The sequence below is a fragment of the Thamnophis sirtalis genome, unplaced genomic scaffold (assembly GCF_051295495.1).
Source record: "Thamnophis sirtalis isolate CommonGarterSnake01/CBP01778 unplaced genomic scaffold, rThaSir2_p1.2 scaffold_12, whole genome shotgun sequence".
Lineage (NCBI taxonomy): Eukaryota > Metazoa > Chordata > Lepidosauria > Squamata > Natricidae > Thamnophis > Thamnophis sirtalis.
The window spans coordinates 448,958-468,261 of record NW_028261392.1 but is presented as its reverse complement, the minus strand read 5'-3'; the positions used below and the strand labels follow the sequence as shown (position 1 = coordinate 468,261).

General features: G+C 49.7%; 2 protein-coding genes across 2 annotated transcripts; one reads left to right on the top strand and one right to left on the bottom strand.

The window, feature by feature from the left end:
- Positions 1 to 2,265: 2,265 nt before the first annotated feature.
- On the bottom strand, positions 2,266 to 7,898 carry PAOX (polyamine oxidase). Its single transcript, XM_087726839.1, has 7 exons — positions 7,709 to 7,898; positions 6,856 to 7,348; positions 6,288 to 6,487; positions 4,407 to 4,662; positions 3,867 to 3,979; positions 3,373 to 3,530; positions 2,266 to 2,524 (listed from the first exon to the last, which is right to left on the bottom strand). Exons 1-7 carry the CDS (start codon positions 7,881 to 7,883, stop codon positions 2,363 to 2,365), a joined length of 1,557 nt encoding a protein of 518 aa, XP_087582965.1. The 5' UTR covers positions 7,884 to 7,898; the 3' UTR covers positions 2,266 to 2,362.
- A 3,749-nt stretch (positions 7,899 to 11,647) lies between these two features.
- TMEM72 (transmembrane protein 72) lies at positions 11,648 to 19,065 on the top strand. The gene is made up of 5 exons (XM_087726734.1): positions 11,648 to 11,995; positions 14,604 to 14,670; positions 17,644 to 17,715; positions 18,054 to 18,193; positions 18,671 to 19,065. The coding sequence occupies exons 1-5, from the start codon at positions 11,923 to 11,925 to the stop codon at positions 19,063 to 19,065; spliced, it is 747 nt and encodes a 248-aa protein (XP_087582860.1). The 5' UTR covers positions 11,648 to 11,922.
- Positions 19,066 to 19,304: the final 239 nt, after the last annotated feature.

Genomic DNA, 19,304 nt, shown 5'->3' with positions numbered 1-19,304 from the left:
GAGCGTGACTGGCTTTACACACCATAGGCTGTACAATTTGCTTGGGTTGACTTAAGCATAATTCCCTAATTCCCAGCCACCTTCTGACAGTGGATGGTGTTGGCACTGTATCCAACCTGGTTTTCTTCTTTTGAATTGTAAGGGGCTGTGATCATTCAGCGCTTCCTGAAATCGCCAGGTGGAGATTCTTTCTGCTGCTTTTAATTCTGACTCTATTTCACTCTGCACTTAAGCCTGCTTAGCTTAGCTGAGTAATAGAGAACCCAACTTCCTGGATTCACACATTGTGGGCTATAAACTCCGAGCTGATTTTGCACAAAACAAACAAAAATGCGACTTAGCGTGTCTTATGAATACAGCTATGGTTAGGCTGGGAAATATAAGAAAGTGACAGGGCAAATATTTAAGGCACATCTCCTCCAACGCTGGAGTTGTAGACCAAGACTTTTTGCCCTGCAAAAGGACCGATAGGAGAATAACAGCCAGAGGATTCTCAGTTTTCTCTCCATGAGAAGAATATACTCCATAAATATGCTCTAAGCTTTATTCAGGACACTCTGAAGAATTTGAGCCTTGCATAAAAAGATTTTTCTCCCTGCATATTTGTAAGTCTGAGTGGACAATGACTTTATCATCACTGTTGTAAGATTAACTCAGCAATGACGGTGTCATAAAATATTTAAAAAGTGATTAATGAACGTGCGTCACAATCTTACTCCCTTACACCACAAATGGTTTTTCCACTGAGTTTCTGAAAACCAGAATTTCTAACAAAGGGTTTGGTTTATAGAATACAAATCACGTGACCGTTTTGGGGAAAGCAATGAAAGCATATTTCAGATATTAATGTTTTATAGCATTTGGCCACCTTTTCTTTCAATCAACTTTGCTAGAAGAGATTACACTGAATGAGAAAGAAGAATGGAGCTCTGCGGACAATACCCTGAGTGTCTCTTCTTGACCAAGGCAGCCTGTGTGTCTACACAGAGGTTGTAAGAACACGTCAAGAAGGCCTACTTAATACTTGGATGGGAGAGCAGAAGGGAATTTCAATACCAGGAGAAGAAGAGCCCCTAAAAGCATCTCGCAAGGCAGCGGTCAACCATTGGGCCCATCCTGTTGCGAAGAAGAGTACAAGGATCCTTCCATGAAGTGAGCAGAAGTTGAGAGGGGAAGGAGCGTAGAGAGGCAGCCACACTGCATTCTAGTAAACACCAATGTGGTTAGTTTAATGTTCAGGAGGCGACATGAAATCAGAAAATTGGTTTGAGGAAGCTATTTGGCAGTGGATAAGTGTCCCATGTAAATGCAGGGAGAGGCTTTTTGTTCCTGTCTCTGCCGTCTAAAACGGGCCATTGTCCACCAGCACTCTGCCAGGCAAAATGGGTTGTGTGGCCTCGCAGAGTGTTGCTGGAGGCCAGGGAGGCCGAAAACTGTTTGTGCGGCGGCCACAGGAGGCCTCCGTGGGGCCCGTTTTTGGCTGGCAGAGAGCTGCAGGAGGCATTTGTCCTGGCTCCTCCCCTCCCCCGGAGAACCACAGTGCTGATCCGGCCCGCGAAGAAATCCAGTTCGACACCCCTGCTATACGGCAATATAGAATGGAACACCTGCTTTTAATAACCCCCGGTTTGTATTGGTGAATAAGTCCGCCTAAAGTTAAATAGAGTTTCTCTCAAACAAATCAGCTTAATAACCCATGAAGATGTTTCAAACAGATTGTAGTTAAAATTACTGGATTCATAGAGTTAAGCAACACAGACACACACGCATTGCTCAGCACAGTGTGAGAAGACAACTGACGGAGAGGCTTCCTTGCTCTCTGAAAGGATGGGCCTCGGCAGCAGATAACGCGGGGACATTATAAAAAGTACGTTTGACAGGTGGGTTCGTGCAGGGTGCAAATCCATATCACATCATCACTTTGGTATAGCAGACCAAGCTATAAACTAGGTTTACATACAGACTAGGTTCTTTCATGTAATAAGTCAAAGCCAGATAATTCCCAAAATGGCTTAAAATGCTTGTATCAGTGACTAGGTAAGCCAAGATATGGTTTCCTTATTTGTGGCTTAATATAAATTTAGCCAATGCAATTAAAGGCTCATTTTCCATGGCGGTTGGTGGCTTCAGGAGCATTTTGGGAACAGATGAGGTAGAAACAGCGACATAAGCAAAAGGTTATTTAAATGGGATAATGAACACCGTTGGGGATATTAGTGTTGTCGTATCTTTGGGCAAAAATACTGCCAGTAATTAACTCTGGTGCAAGGATTCCTGGAACTTTATTGGGCGAATTAAAGGAATTCCCAACCGTTTCTTGATCTTTGGTGAGGAAAGTAGCGCAGAAAAAGGCACAGCTGTGTCACTTGCCGGCTTCCAGCCTCCCACACGGAGCCTCCAGGAGCGAGTCGTAGAGGTGGAGGAGCCGGTTCGCTTCTCTCCAGCCGGACAGCAAGGCCCCGTGGGTGGTGGAGAAGAAGGAGCGGTGGGTGGCCTCCCCAGCAAAGAGGAGCTGCGGCAGGACCTGGGAGGAAGGAGGAGGAAGGGCGAAGTTATTCCTGGGCCAGCCCAGCCAGGTCCAAAGGTAGAACAGTTCCAGCTATCTATCAATCAATCAAAGTATTGCACTGGAAGGCAGGCAGAAATCTGCTTCAGGGCACAGACCCAAGTCCAAAGCCTTTTCTTTGCTCTCTGAATGTTTTCCTGGTGCTTCTGAGGTTGGTTCCTCAATTTCATTTATCATTTAATAATTCCATTTCTATTTATGGAGAAGTGTTTGTGGGTCACTGTTGAACGATATGCTCGGCCCTGACACTGACAAGAATAATCAGCCAATCAACACTGGCTTGTCAAACTCAAGCAGAGAACCAGCTCACTAGGAACCAAGGGACTGGGAGTTCTAGTCCCACCTGAAGCATCAAAGCCAGATGGGTGACTTAGAGGCAGTAGTTTGTAGTTTTTAGTTTTAGTTTTATTAGAATTTGTAGGCCGCCCTTTTCCCTGAGGGGACTCAGGGCGGCTCACATAAAACTGGGAAGGGGGGGATACAAACAACAAAATAGAGACATATAATAAAATGGTAGGCAACATACATTCATCATTCGGGAGGGGTAACTATCCTTATCCCCAGGCCTGACGGGCGAGCCAGATCTTCAAGGCTGTGCGAAAGTCATTCTTTCTCAGCGCAACCCACCTCACAGGGATGTCGTGGGGAAAGGAGGAGGAGGAGGGAGCAGTATTGGGTATGTCCACCATACCAGAGTTATTTAAACAAAGGTGGCATAAAGCTTAACCAATTCTCTATCCATCAAAACCCTTTTCATGTTCCAGTGTAACATTTTCAGCCCAGGGCTCCAGACCCACCTTGGTTACCTCGGAGCCGGAGGGGTCCTCGGGGAGAGGCTGAGCAAGTCGATCAATGTCATCCCCAGAGCTTCCCACAGCTATGTAACTGTAGGATCCCTTGGTGTAAGGCTCACTGTGCCATCGGGATCTCAGTATATTCTTCGGAGGAGCCAGTTGTGGATTTCCTGACCAAAACGAACAGAGCAAATTATCTTTTCAATTTCTACTCTGGAATTCATTTGAATTACACCTTCACCTTTTCTGCCAATTTGATCCCACAGAGTCCACTAGGAAATTGCGGTCTTCAGGGAAGGCAGGACGAGTGGGACGTCCTCCAATCCTCCCTCCCTCCCAAACTGGGTAGAAAGTTTAGGCCCACCTTCCTAGCAGAATCCTGAGCTATCTGCCCCCAAGAGCTGCCTCGAACCGGGAAATGGTTGGCGTATCATTTAATAGACAATAACAGTAGTGCTAAGGCATGGTTACACATCATCCGTCACTTGCCCAGAAAGACCACATACCTGTTGCTTTACGAAATATTTGAGCCAAAGTTGTAAGAACTTCGGAATCTGACAGGGTTTCCATAAACTCAGATTCTCTCCCAGGGATGAAGCCGCAAAGGACATGGCCGTGCCTGTAAATTCAAAGGCAGGAGGAAAAACAATGCAAAGCAAGTCCCAAAGGTGCTTTTTCCAAAAAGAAACTGGATTTTTGGGTTGGTTTTTTGGGGGGGGAAACATTTCACTTCTCATCCAAGAAGGTCCTTTAGTTTCACCTGACTGGCGGGCGACAAATAAATTTCAGAATAAATAAATAATAAATTAAATTCCTCCTCCAAGTTGTAAGATCTATAGTAAAAATAACACAGCATCAGTAGGTGAAAAGCAACTCTACAAAGCTTGCAAGCGTCATTATGGGTTACGGAGTACTGTAACTTGTTTGCTCTTCCTGCTTCAGCCCAGCCGCTCCCTCTGCTCTGAGCTTCAAGGCATGATCCGACCTTTGCTCCTCCGAGAGTTTCCCTCCCCAAGAAGCCCATTTCAACCCCCCCCTCCCCTCACCTCTCAGGTGGCTGGAGAACTACGTAGCCAGCGATCTTCTGGAACCAGGTCTTTCTCAAATCAGCTGGGCGCTCCTCCAGAGGCGACTCGTTTTCCCACAGCACCTCAACTATTTCAGTGTCCGGCTTCCAGAATGGTTGGTCAAATTCCAAAATAATTTTATTGGAAGTCCCAAAACCCAAACGTCGTATTGCTTCCCGCTTCTGGGATGGGAGAGGAGGGCAAAAGAAGGACTCCTGGCATCCTTTGAGGAAACCTACCAAGAGGGAAATGACAAGAGCACAGATTAGAACAAACCAGGAAAATGCCTCCAAACCTTATTGAATAAATTTAGGTTTAGTGGGTTTATATGCCGCCCTCCTCCCAAGGACTCGGGGCGGCGTACAACATAAAAGAAAACACATATCACAAAAATTAAAAGGGACATTAAATAAAGTATCCAAAAAAACCCCAATTGATATTTACAATAAAAAATTTTAAAATTAAAATTAACAACCAAATTAATCCTGTATTTTATTCTATTCAGGCCAGGCCGGCTTGCTGGAAAAGCCAACTTTTTAGGGCGCGTTGGAATTTATTGAGCAAACATTCAAGAACAACACAGGAGCTGAAGTCCAGGAAATGTGTTGATCTAATGCAGTGTTTCTCAACCTTGGCAACTTGAAGATGTCCGGACTTCAACTCCCAGAATTCCCCAGCCAGCATTCGCATTCACTGGGGAATTCTGGGAGTTGAAGTCCGGACATCTTCAAGTTGCCAAGGTTGAGAAACACTGATCTAATGTTTCCCTGATAGCGTTTTAGGATCCATTGATTATGAAGGCCAGAGAAATACTTTGGATATCAAAAATAAGAGTGACTTAAACACTATTTTGTGCGGAAAAATAAGTGTTTTGATTCGCCTGCCTTCTTTTTCTCTGTCTTCTAATCTAAAAACAAAATAGAAAAGAGAGGGAATGAAGAGCTCATTTGATGAAATGGAATACAAAGTTCCATTTCCAGGGATGATGGCGGCTTCTGCTTCAACATTAACTTCTTTTCTGCCTGATTTCACAGAGGAAACTTTAAGAGATCAGCAGCTTAGAGCCCGAGGCCCCCCAAACAGAAGCATACATGCAGCCATTTAAAAATAAATTCAACAAATACATTTACAATTATTGTTCCTACAGAGATGTTCCAGCGTTATACACTGAACATGCTTTTTTATAAGCAAACGACTTAGGCACATTTAAAAAAAAAATAAAGCAACAAAGGGACATTAAATAAACTCTGAATTTTTTAAAGCAATAGCAATAGTTAGACTTATATACCGCTTCATAGGGCTTTCAGCCCTCTCTAAGCGGTTTACAGAGTCAGCATATCGCCCCCAACAACAATCCGGGTCCTCATTTCACCCACCTCGGAAGGATGGAAGGCTGAGTCAACCCTGAGCGGGTGAGGTTAGAACCGCTGAACTGCAGTCAGCTGAAGTAGCCTGCAGTGCTGCATTTAACCACTGCGCCACCTCCGCTCTTTTTAAATTTTCTTTTTAAATAAAATTTACATGTCAGGGACTAACTTTGCACCAATTCCATTTCATGTGGGCCACTGACTCTCAGTTTTAATATGGATGGCATCCGTCCCTGACATTTTGAGGCAAGATACACACAAAAAAAACTGTAAAAACCTACAAGTCTACAATCCTACAATTCGAGAGCTAAAGTAAGAGGGTCCCAAGTGTTTCCCCTTCAGGGGCTTCTGCCGTGGCCTTCTCCAGCTGATTGCTTGCTAACCAGGCAACATTGGCCAGGTAACAAAAGTCAACCTGTTGTGTCGTAGGGTGGGAAAAGGTGGACCCAAACCAGCCAGAAGCCCAGGTGGAGAGGGAGCCACGGAGATTTACCTAAAGGCACCGTGATGATGACGTGGTCGGCCAAGATCTTCTCCCCGTCTTCACATTCCACCTGCACGCCAAAGAGCCGGCCTGGCGAGCCCTCCTCCAAGTCAGACCTCCCCCAATGGATGGTCTTCACCGGCTTGTCAAACAGCACAATGCCTTCGGGTAGAGACGCCATGATGTGGTCTGTGAGGCCTTGGAAACCGCTAGGAGGAACACACCCAAAAGTGAGCAGCCTGAAATGGACCCCGGAGCCCATCTGTTCTTATCACATTGGAGGCTCAGAAGATGCCCTCTATAAGAAAGGAGGAGAAACATCAGAACAGGGCAGGGGAATAAAGCCTAAAATTCCACCCAGAGGTTACAGAAGGCCCGAGGCAGGTAAAGGAATGGCTGAAGTGCCTCTACTTTAACAGAAAGTCACACGTCTCTTGGCTGGGAAGGTCCAAAGCTACGTCTGAGCAATGGAGCCTCCAGGACAGCCAGGAAGAAGTTGGGGTTGAAATGAGAACAGGAAGTCCCTGAATTCTTTTGAAAAGCAGGGCTGGGGGTGGGAGTGGGGGGGGGGACTCACTTGGGAAAGGTGCAGTCCAGGCCAGGAAGCATGGTGTACTCCCCGAAGGGCCCCAGAGCCAACTCGTCCAGGCTGTTGGTGGCATTCACACAACACTCCATGTTGAAGTAAGAGTAGAGGGCGGCCAGCTTGAGCCGCCTGGTCTCTTCCTCCTCCTCCGGGGATTCCTGCAGCTTCCGGGCGATGGCCGTTTTCAGGAACTCCCCCACGCTGGGCACCGGCGGTTGATCCAGGTGCGTGAAGGCCCGTGCTTCTTCCAGAAGGCCCCAGAAGAAGCTGCCCATGGAGTCCACCAGCTGGGAGTCCAGCTCCCGGCCCCGGCTGGAGAACCAGGCGAAGGGCCCTGGCGGATGCCCATAGACTTCCACCTGCTGGTTCTCTTCCAACAGAGCCTCTTCATCCAGCAAGCCGGCCTCGGATGCCAGCTGGAAGACGGGGTTCTCCTTGGAGGGGCCGTGGATCCACTGCGCCCCCACCTCCACCACGCCCTTTCCTGGGGGGGGGAGAGAGAAGTAGCCCCTCTTTCATCCCAGCTCCCCCCCAGGAGGCCTGCAGAGGAGCTGGCTGGCTCTTCTCCCACCCAGGGGAGGGGATGCCATGAGGGTCCTTAGCAGGGCTTGGCCCCCCTCCTCCCCCTCCCCCCTTGGTTGAGACCCTGCAAGCAAGACCCCCCCCCTCCGCCCCCCCCCCCTTGGGAGCCCTGCTGGGCAGCCGAGGGATCCGGCTCTTGGGAGGCGCCTCTGCCGGGGCCGCCTTCCTCCTGGAGCGGAGCCGCCTCGGCAGGAAGCCCCGCCGGAGCGGAGCCAGCCACGCGCCTCTCCCTCCCTCCGTCCCTCCCTCCGTCCCCGCTCACCGAAGCGGGCGCTGCGGATGCGTCCCCCGGCGCGCCCCGAGGCTTCCAGCAGGCGCAGGTGGGCGAAGCGGCCGGAGCCCCCGAGGAGGAGCCGCTGCGCCGCCGCCAGCCCCGCCAGCCCCGCGCCCACCACCACCACCCGCGGCCCGCCCGCCGCGCCCCCGGCCCCCGCCATGCAGCCGCCCCGGAGAGCCTCCCTGCTGCCGCTGCACGGCCGGCCGAGGGCGAGTCCCGGCTCCGCTCGGGCGCCGCGCAGAGGGAGGCGGAGCGGGAGGCGGCCAGAAGAGCCGAGGGGAGGCGCTCCAGCCGCCCGGTGGCTCCGGGCAAAGTTCGCACCGAGGCCCCGCGGGTTCCCCGCCCGAGAGACGGGAGAGAAATGGGCTCGAGGCTCCCCGCTCCCCCTGCCCCTCCTCTTGGGAAATGAAATAAAATCTAAATGATAAAAAGAGCCGGTTTTCTGCCGCGTCTCCGGGTGGGTTTTGCAAGGGAGAAAAGCAGGCCCCGCCGCCAGGCAGTTTTCCTGGGCTGCTCTTAGGAGAAGGAGGCCGGATTTTCAGTAAAGAGGGAGACCTTTGACTGGGGGGGGGGGGGGGGTCTTAATTAAAAAAATTTATACGGAGCAACAACAATTTTCATACAATGCAAAAATAGTATTGTAATATTTTTTTTTATTTCAACATAGCTACAATTTACAAATATAAATTGTAACTGTTGCCAAACATCAAAATTTTGATCACGTGACCATGAGAATGCTGCTGTGTGAAAATGGTCGCTAAGTGTGAAAAATGGTCATCAGTCACTTTTTTCAATGCCATTGTAACTTTGGTCACTAAGCCCACTATACCACCTTTCTGGCCACAGTTCTTAAGTGAATAAATGCAGCTGATAAGTTAGTAACATAAGTGAATCTGGTTTCCCCATTTGACTTTGTCAAAAGGTGATTATATGACCCCAGGACACTGAAACCATCATAAATATCTGTTGCCAAGCATCAAAATTTTGATCGCGTGACCATGAGGATGCTGCAACGGTCGCTAAGTGTGAAAATGGTCGCTAAGTGTGAAAAATGGTCATCAGTCACTTTTTTCAATGCCATTGTAACTTTGGTCACTAAGCCCATTATACCCCCTTTCTGGCCACAGTTCTTAAGTGAATAACTGCAGCTGATAAGTAAGGAGTCTCTGGCGCCAAGGGACTGGCCGGAGTCCAGGCTGCCCGGGGCAACGCAGGCCGGGTGCGCCGGTTCCCTGGACTCTGTCCTGGGGCCCAGATGCCCTTCGACGCTGCTCCCCTCTGGACTCTCTTTGCAGTCTTTGACTTTGGTCTTGTTCGTTGCCAGCCTCTTTTCCTGACCTTGGGCCTTGCCTGGTTAATGGTTCTGCCTTCTGGACTTCCAACCCCAGCCTGCAAAGCACGAAGTTAACGTCCTCCTGCTTTCCAAGAGGCACAAATAAAAAAAATGCGGCGGCATCTTAAACATGGCCCGATTTTGCTGGCACTTAAACTTTGGTAGCCGATACTCTGGTTCAGTGTTTCTCAACCTTGGCGACTTTAAGTCCTGCGGACTTCAACATCCAGAATCCCCCAGCCAGCATAGCTGGCTGGGGGATTCTGGGAGTTGAAGTCCATAGGACTTAAAGTCACCAAGGTTGAGAAACACTGCTTTAGTGTTTGGCAAAAGTAAAGCTTCCTTCAAGTCAAGCTTGACTTTGAGCGACTTCATGGATATCAAGTTATCTGGGATTCTGGGAGTTGAAGTCCACAGGACTTAAAGTCGCCAAGGTTGAGAAACACTGCTCTGGTTCATCCGAGGTGCAAAGGAGCATTTTACAGACACGCAGTTATTGGGGCGTTGGGGGGGAAGGAAAGGGGGCGAGGAGGAGAGAGGTGGCAGAGGGAGAGACGGTATTCCTTTAAATGCCGGCCATAAATAATTTCCCAGGGAGTCGCCAGTGTTTGTCTTTGCAGTAAAAATAATCCTGGGTTATCTCAAAGAATAATAAATCTATTAGGAGGAGGCATTATAGTCTGGGGAGAGAGGTTTTGAAAAAGGGAGAAGGAAACAGGGGAAGGGCATAAAATACGGGTGAAGCATGTGGGAATCAGCTAACAATATAACCTGGCAAAGCCTGGCTAAGATATTTATGGCTGCAGAAAGAGCGTTTGAGAGCAGAGGTTGCAAATTCTCCATGAGGAATAATGGCCGACATGCCTCTGAAGGACGGCGGCCCATCTTGAAAAGCTGCTTGGCTGGAGCTTGGCAAGCCGAATGAGGAGGGCCTGGAGCTGAGTCCTGCCCGGGTGAGAGGGGCAGATAAAGGCTTGTGAGCTTTAGAAGAAAGATGGACTTTCAAGGGGTCTAATAACAAAAACAAAACCCAGGGAGGTGCACGTAAACTCCACCTCCTAGTTATCTACACCAGTGCACAGACTGAAGGAAGGAAGCTAGAAGAAGACCCTTAGTGCAGTGTTTCTCAACCTTGGTGACTTTAAGTCCTGTGGACTTCAACTCCCAGAATCCCCCAGCCAGCGTAGCTACGCTGGCTGGGGGATTCTGGGAGTTGAAGTCCACAGGACTTAAAGTCACCAAGGTTGAGAAACACTGCTTTCGTGTTGGGCAAAAGTAAAGCTTCCTTCAAGTCAAGCTTGACTTTGAGCGACTTCATGGATATCAAATTATCCTTATTTATTTAGGATTGCAGCCCTAAATGCCAATGCGATCGGTTCTAAGAGACGCTCGCGCCCGGTTTACCGGGGAAAGGATTAAAACAGTAAATCCGGCAAAACGCAACCACAACATTCTCTCTCATCACAGCTTGCCAAAGAAGTGCAGATCCAAAATCAATGCAAATCCTGTTAGCTGAGGGCGGGAGAGGCTCCAATCACACCAGGGGCTCTTCTGGAAGGACCTCAGGCGTTTGCTAAACCTCAACAGAGGTTTACCCTAGTCTGACTTGGGGGCAGTTGGGCAGGCTGGGAAGGCGTGGGCCAAAGGTGGAGAAATCCTGTCTTAGGTGGCTGGGGAGGAGGACCCCCCCCTTTGGAGCTGGACCCTGAAGGGAGTCCCTTCCCGGACCCACTGGAGAGGTAGGTATTCCCTGCCTTCCAGGGGTCTCCAGGATACGCAACTCCTGAGCTGTGTTAAGTCTTTCAAACCACAAGCAGCAGCTGGAATTAGATAGATAGATATTTTATTTGTATGCCGCCCTTTTCCCTGGGGGGACTCAGGGCGGCTCACAGTTCAGGGGGAGGGAGGACAAACCATGTTAAACACATAAAACAATACATCGTTAAAAGCACAACATTCATACAATTCGGGTGGGGTCAATATCTTTAACCCCAGGCCTGTCGGGACAGCCAGGTTTTAAGGGCTTTGCGGAAGGCCTGGAGGGTGGTGAGGGTACGAATCTTCCAGAGGGTCGGAGCAGCCACAGAGAAGGCTCTCCTCCGGGTAGTCGCCAGTCGGCATTGACCGAATTGCCATCTGGTAACCTGTGCAACAACAGTTGCCATTGGTCACCCAGGCAGAACAGCCCCCCTTCCGGTTCAGAACTCGGCCCGTCCAGCCAAAGGAAGAGAAGGATGGGGTGACAGGAAAGCAGCGCTCTGACATTTGAGGGGCTGCTGCAAGAAGACGGGGACGGCCTGTTTTCCAAAGCACCGGAGGGAGGAGGAGAAATAAGGGACGGGAGATCATTAAAGAGAGACCCAGCCTGGAAACCGAGGAGGAGAATTAATTAGGGGAGCGGGTGGCCTGCTAAAAACACAGGAGCTTTTCCAGCCCCATAGCCACGTATTGGGCCCGAGGGGGAGAAAGCTTAAGCCTCTGATTTCCTCCCATAGCAATTAATCTGCCTGGCTCTGGGCTCCACAGCCACCAGGCGCTGGCACGCTGGGTAGATTTGCCCTGCACTGCAATGCCACCCAAAGAGCCTTAGGCATTAATGGGTGCGTTTGTTCTGCTCGGTAATTATTAATTGCCCTCTGGAATAAAGCGGAGTAAATGGCAGCATGAAGAGGTCGGCAGGGCCCCCCACCCCAGGTGCGGTTCCAGCCGGTCCCAGGAGGTTCGAGGGTGTTTTCTGGGTTGGGGATCTTCGGGATCCATGTGGTTTTAGTTGCTTGAAAGAGGAGGCTCAGCCCAACGCCAGCTGCTGCTCCTGGGGTTCCCCAAACGGAGGGGTCACCCCGGGACCTCCAAGGGCCTCCCTAGCATGAAGCGAACCCTGCTGCTTTGGGATGTGCTGGAATATCTTTGCCGGCTGCTGGGCCTCTCGACCGGAGCAGGTGAGAAGTGGGGCTGGGGGCAGCTTCCTCCTCCTCCTCCTCGTGCAACTGGCCAGCCTTTCTCTGGGGCCTCTGGGGAAGGGACAAAAGAGCAGCAATTAACTTTGCCCTCTTGAGGTTTTTGTGCTTAAGTTGTCCTTAAGAAATTTGGATCAAATTTGGAAGGGGATAAAAAATGGGAAGCAGGAGAGTCGAAAGTGCCTCCCTCGTCATCCTGGAAGAGAGAATTGACAGGCAGCCTCTCTGGCCGATGGAGGTAAAAACTCAGTGCCCCCAATACGGCAGATTGTGTTGCTTGGAGCGGGAGTTATGGCGCTGCGGGGTTGCCATGTATTAAGTGAGCATCTTTAAACATGGCTTAACCCATGGCAAACAAGGTGACAGAGCGAAATAAAGCATCATAAACGGTCATCTACAGTAGCTGGAACGGATGTCTTGGGAGAGAAGGTTGATGGCCGCTCCCTGTCCTGTCTGAGGCCCACTTTATTCACCAGGAACCTTCTGGGGAATCACGGCTCTATGGGATTTCCTAAGTTAATTAATTAAATTCTTCTGCCCTTTCATCCTCAGAAATGGAGAGGGGGAAATACCCATCATTAATGAAAAGAAAAGAAATGTCACTGAATGTAAAACTGTACAGAACCATATCTTTAGACCCAAAGAATTACTAGAAAGAAAGTGAAGGAAATATAACCTACCCTATTCTGTTCTGTCCTGTTCTGTTCTACTCTACTCTGTTCTGTTCTGTTCTATTCCTATTCCTATTCTATTCTATTCTATTCTATTCTATTCTTCTGTTCTGTTCTACTGTATTCTATTCTGTTCTATACTATTCTGTTCTATTCTTCTGTTCTGTTCTGTTCTGTTCTATTCCTATTCCTATTCCTATTCCTATTCCTATTCCTATTCCTATTCTATTCTTCTGTTCTGTTCTATTCTATTCTATTCCATTCTGTTTTATTATTCTATTCTATTCTATTCTATTCTATTCTTCTGTTCTATTCCTATTCTATTCTGTTCTATTCCTATTCTATTCTGTTCTACAAGGTGGCACAGTGGTTAAAAGCAGCACTGCAGGCTACTGCTAGATCAGCAGGTCAGCGGTTCAAATCTCACCGGCTCAGGGTTGACTCAGCCTTCCATCCTTCCGAGGTGGGTAAAATGAGGACCCAGATTGTTGGGGGCAATATGCTGACTCTCTGTAAACCGCTTAGAGAGGCCTGAAAGGCCTATGAAGCGGTATATAAGTCTACTGCTATTGCTATTGCTATTGCTATATTCTATTCTGTTCTGTTCTATTCCTATTCTATTCTATTATTTTATTCTATTCTGTTCTCTTCTATATTCCCTCCCCTCCCCTCCTATTCTTTGAAACAATGATAAATGGAACCTGCCTTTACAGAGCTAAGTTGCACTTTATTTCCATAATAGCCTCTGGGTTCCACACCGGCTCCAGAGGCCTTTTCAGACAGGAGAGGTGACCTGTGGCTTACCTCGAAGGCCTTGCTTGGAAATGTGCCCATCTGCTCAGGAAAGAGAGCAAAGGAGAGGGGGGTAGTTGAGAACATCTGGCTGAGGGATCTGGGGAGAATGGCAGGGAGGGACCTCAGCCATTTCTCTCCTTGTAAGTTAGTGATTTGTGCACCCTCCATGGCAGCCTTTTTATGGGAAGGTCCATGAACCGTGAGCACCAAGAGTGCAAAAAGGAATGCGGCTGGAAGGCCAAGGACGTCACTCCCAGATCTGGCGGCTTAATTCATGACATTTTTGCAGGTGTTGAGTGAAGAAGAATGTGGCTGCATAATGAGGTTTGTTGTTAAACTTGATCCTTCCTGGACTTGCTCAGTAATTGAAATGAGCTGATTTCACCCTGACCCGTCAGGAGGTCCCTCTGCAAACTGGGAAGGATTCCACCAGACACCCAGGCAATCTTGGGAAGTCGGGATTGGCAGGACGGGGTGGAATTGCCCCCTTCTCTTCCCTGGGGCTTCCCAAAGGGACTTTTGGGGCTGAGGTTAGAAAGAGGCATAAGCATTCAGGAAAGAAGGGAAGGGGAGGGGGGAAGGGAAGGATTTCGGCTGTTCAGCAGCCAGCCTGCATTTACAGCTGTTTGCAGCCTCCTGTGCTTATGTGGTTATAAAACACATCCCTTCCGGGCAATGGATTCGCTTAAGGACTGTGGCATTTGCTGGTGACCTTGGGCCAGTCACTTTCTCTCAGCCCTGGGGAAGAGGCAATGGCAAACCCCCTCGGAAAAACCTTGCCAAGAACGCTGCAGTCTCTGAAGCAGCCACAATTATCTGGGGGACAATGTGACATCACAGGAGCGTTCCTTTCTCTGGAAATGCTTCTCCGGGGAGTTTAAAGGCTAATATGGCTGCAGCTGAAATGTGATGTGCAAAGTTTGGTGTGAGGTGCAGTGACGTTCTATATGTGTGCTGCGACATACCGCAAAAGCAATCCGGGTTGTGCGATGTGTGTTATTTGCCCCATGGTGCCATGCCACAGGTGGCTCCCCTCGTTCTCCACGGAAGCATGGATGACTCCATGGCTAAGGTGACTCCTTTCCCAGGCTGCTCCCACCGGCTGTCTCTCTTTTGCCTTCCAGTGCTCCTCGGTGTGGGCATCGAGACGCTTCTGCAGGGGCAGTTCCAGAGCCTGGCCCTTTATCTCCTGTGAGTATGGCTGCCGGATCGGGGGGGGGGGGCTGCGGCCCCCTCCATCTCTTGGCTTGGCTGCATCTCCTGGGAAGAGTGGCCCAACTGTGCCCTTTGCCTTTCCAAATTATGATCCAGTGAAAACCAAAAGGGCATGGAGAATAAAAGGGTCCCTCCTGAATTAGCTCAGGGTTTATCTTCTGGATGCTTGTTAACAGCAGAGCCTCCATCAAAAGGCCAGAAGGTGAGAAGGAGGCCCATCATCTCCTCCTGGCCTTCTGGAAAGGAATGGGGAGCTTCTGAAGGCAGAGGTTCCACGCAGCTCCTGCGATGGGCATTGGTGGGCTTCACACCATGAATCTATCTGGCTTCCCTTGACAGCATCCAGGGCCTTCTTCACGTTTTATGTCCGTGAATAATAATAATAATAATAATATCATCTCCCAAGGTTCTTTACACAGCCAAGGGAGCAGAACTTACTTGCAAGGATTTTACACAAGTTCTGCAAATCATTTGGGGCCCAGCAAGAGTGAAGGAAATGATATGAGAGGACTTGATAATTGGGTTTTTATCTCACAAGAGGAAGGCTGCCATTTCCTCTCACCCGAGACTTCTGGGTCTCTTTCTTTTCTTCAAAAGCCAACTGTGTTTCTAACACATGAGGTTTTTTTCCCCTCCTTCCTGCCTTCTTTCGCCATCATCCCTTCCTTGTTAGACAGCTCACCAACCTCACAACGGGATGAAGCGGCAGAACTACAACTCACATTCGCCTGGTTTTGAGGCCAGCCCTTTAACCACTAGGCTGGACTGGCTGTGTCTCCCCCTCCTTCTGGAAACACCTCTCCCCCCCCAGGATCTTTCCAACTGCTCCGTGCTTTCTTATTTTTAATCAAATATAAGCCGATTGCTACATAAGAACAGAGAGTTTTGTTCTAAAGCTTTCAGCCATGATCGTTCCACATTCTTTGTCTCTTTAAAAGTACTATCAAAAGAGAAAAGTAAAACTAATATAACTAAACATCAAAACTAAAAGATGCAAAGAAAAAAATGAGATCACTAACAAAGCCACCTCCCGATGCCCCCTTGGTGTTGTGCAAAGCAAAAGCTCTGATGTAAATATTGACGAGGAAAATATCCCTTGCTGTGAATGTGATACAGATTTATCCTCCCGATGCTAACTAAATGTTACTGATCGTTCCTCCAGGCATGAAAAGTATTTGACGTCTTGAAAGTTTGAAAACATTGGAGGTGTAGCCAAGTGGAACATATGCATCTCAAATGAACTCATATTAAGTTAATATTCTTGTGGGTTCGAGCCCAAAATGTAGTAATTAAAATAAAACGAGACAAGCAAAATAAAAATTATGTTGCATTAACCTCATTGTGAGCTGAAATCTCACGTTACTTAAGAAACCTGTATTGATTTACATGAAATGTCATTTTTCATAAGATTATGTAAATAACGTCCATTTCAGCCAGCTCTTTTAATCCTGGAATGTCCACAGATTGGACCAAAAGTATTTTATTTTCATTCTATTGGTGAAGCTTATATGCTGCTCCACTCCCAGAGCCAAGGAGGCCCTTTTCGGTTCCCACGTTCTGTGATCTGTGGAAAAGGAATGGCTGACTTTGCCATGGCTCCCCCACCACCCCCAAAAGAAAAAACCTCGGAAGCAGCCTTGTCACTAAACAAGTCTAGCTCTGGTTTATTTATTTAAAAGGTTTGTGTGGCTACCCACTTTAAACAACTCCAGGCGGCTCACAAGGGCAGTAAAACCATAACTGTAAAACATAAACATAAAACAATCAAACAAAAGGAAACTTTTTGTAATCTTCCCCTCAGGATGTCCCACGGCAAACTCAAATGCCCCCATTCCATGCACCCTACCCTACCCTACCCTGGGGGGGGGGCTTTGTAATAATCCAGGCCTTGAGGGTCTCCTGAAAGACTAAAGGGTGAGGGGTGGGGGGTGGCCAAATCACCGGAGGGGGGCAGGAGAGGGGTCCACCGTGACTTCCAAGATTGATTAAATGTGGAACTTATACATCTTGGACACAATGCATTAACTCCCCCTCCCCATTAGCTATATTAATGGTGCTACATTAGACCCCCATCTCAAAAATGGCTGTGGGAATCCATTTGTGGATTTAACGTGAAAGCATATTTGAAAAGTTTGTGTTGTGATGTTATCCAGACTGTAAAAGCAGCCTTCGATTAATGGGAAGAAGGGAAGACCCCTCTCTCTCCCCCCCATCTCTCTCTCTCTGTCTCCTTTAGATCTGTCCTCAGGAGGAGGAGGAGGAGGAGGAGGAGCAAAGGTTCATGTTGTGCAACACAGGGACAGGAAGAAAGCTTCATGATCCTCTTCCCCTCTGTGGATAAAGGCAACAGATAGTCCTCACTTAGTGACCATAGGCAGAGCATAGAATAATAAGGTTGGAAGGGACCTTGGAGGTCTTCTAGTCCCACCCCCTGCTCAAGCAGGAGATCCTATGCCATGCCGGACAAGTGGCTGCCCCAACTCTTCTTGGAAATCTCCAGGGATGGAGCTCCTGAGGCCTCTGGAGGGAAGCTTCTTCTTCTTCCGCTGGCTGATGGTCCCCCCTGCCGTGAAATTCCTCCGTAGTTCCATGTTGCTTCTCTCTTTAAAGAACTCAGCAGCCCTTTGAACTTACAACCACTCAAGGTTGTGAAGCTGAAGTAGGGGCACCCACTTAATGACTGTCCTGTTCGTGCAGATTCCATTATGGCCGTAGGTTGAGGACTACCCGTGCTTAATTCCTGACCCTTGATGTGAACTTTCCCCCCTAGGAGGTGAGCGGAGACGGGGAGCCCGGAGCCTCCTGTCCTGCCATCTGGCCTGCTTTGCCTTGGCAGAGCCCAAAGCGGCCAGCAGGAGGGCCGGTGTTTCTGCAGAAGCCGAGGCTGTTGTGGGAGGGGGCTTTCGCTCGCCCCCAGGACGCCTCCCTTAAGGGGTCTCCATGCTTTAGTATTTCAGGGATGGCCGTTTTTCTCTGGGAAGTGGCGTTCTTGGCCAGCCTCCTTTTCACCTCCTGCTTCAGGTGAGTTTCCTTCCTGTCCTTCCAACCAGGTGCAGGGCCTGGTGGGGGGGGGGGAGGCAAAGGGTCATTCAGTGTCGGACCAGACGGGTCAGTCTTAGGCACTGGAGGCACTTCAGTGCAAGGACAGGGGCTGTTTCAGCCATTCATCTTTCGAGAAATTCAGGGCGGCATGTGGGGGGTGATTAGGACAGTGGAGAAAAGGCTAAGGAAAGAATGAGTGGGGGGAAGGAGGAGAAGGGAGATGCCCTCCCCTGATAATGCACAATATTTTTTTGCTGAGGGAGGATAGCGGGATGGGGGGGACCCTTCCCAGCTTCAGCCCCTCTCCCTCTTGGCAGCCCCCAGAGGGGATCCACGATGGACGCCTGCTGGCTCCGAGCCAAACGCCAAGGAGCTTTCCAGAAGTTCCTGGCTTACGCCCTGCTCTCCGTCGCCTGCTTCCTCAGCCCCGTCCACATCTGGCAGGTGGTGCTCCCAGGTAAGTGGGGAAGGAAGGGCGGAAACCAGGAAGGGCTGCTGCAATTGGGGGGAGGGGATTCAAAGGAAGGCGCCCAAATTCAGCCTCATCAGGGGGGGTGGAGGGAAGGGCCTTGGCGCACAGGGAGGAAGCCCAGATGGCCTAGGTGGCCAGAGGGGCTTGAGCCAGGCCCAGAGATGGATTCTTGGCAGTTGAAGTCCAGGCGTCTTCTGACTGCCACGGCGGAGAAACCCTGACCGTGGCTTTCTCCCCACGTGTCCTGCAAACAGATGGAAGGAATTAGCTGATTAAACACCAGGAAGTCTTGATTTAAAAAGGGGAATATGTGAACATTGTTGGAGGGAATCCAAGATCAGAACGATTGTCTGGAGAAGCAAGTCGTTTGAGCTGCTAGAAGGGGCGATGGGTCTCCTCCCTTATTTTGCTGTGTATTTTATCCTAAGGAAGATCCCCTCCCTCCCCTCCCTCCTTTTCCAGGGACCTTGCTGATCCTCACCAGTCTGGCCTATTTCCTGCTGAGCAAACGACGCAAAGAAAACCCAGGAAATGGGCCCCCAGGACAGAGCGGGGACCCTGGCGGCGATGGAGCCATCGATGAAATGGCCGAGGACGGGAGCAGACAAACAACCTCTTCCCGCCGGAGACTCTGTCCCCCCGCTGGCTCTCTGAGGAGCTTCTTCCACGCTTGCCAAAGGCCGATAATGGCCTTCCTGGCTTCCTCAGGCGTTGTGTCTGTGCAGAAGCCCCTTGACACCGAGGAGGAGGAGGAGGAGGAGGCAGAGGAGATGGTGCTTCCCCTCCGAGGAGGGCCGGAGGGCTTGGCCAAGGAAAGCACGTCAGAAACGGCCCTCATCCTTTCTGCCCAGGAGTGACGCCCCAGGTGGCTGAAGAAGAAGGAGCAGCTCTCCTTTCTCTTGAGGCCGAGAGGCCTCTGCAACGGCCAACAGCCAAGGATCCCAGCTGGCCGCTGCCTTCGCCCTGCGTCCCCTTCACTCCCAAAAGGAGGTTCTTCTTCCGTGGTGTTTCTCTATTCCATGGTAGCCATGCAGGTACCGTCTCTGACAGCCACGGGAGAGAGAGAAACTGGGCAGCCGGAGCAACGGGTAACACG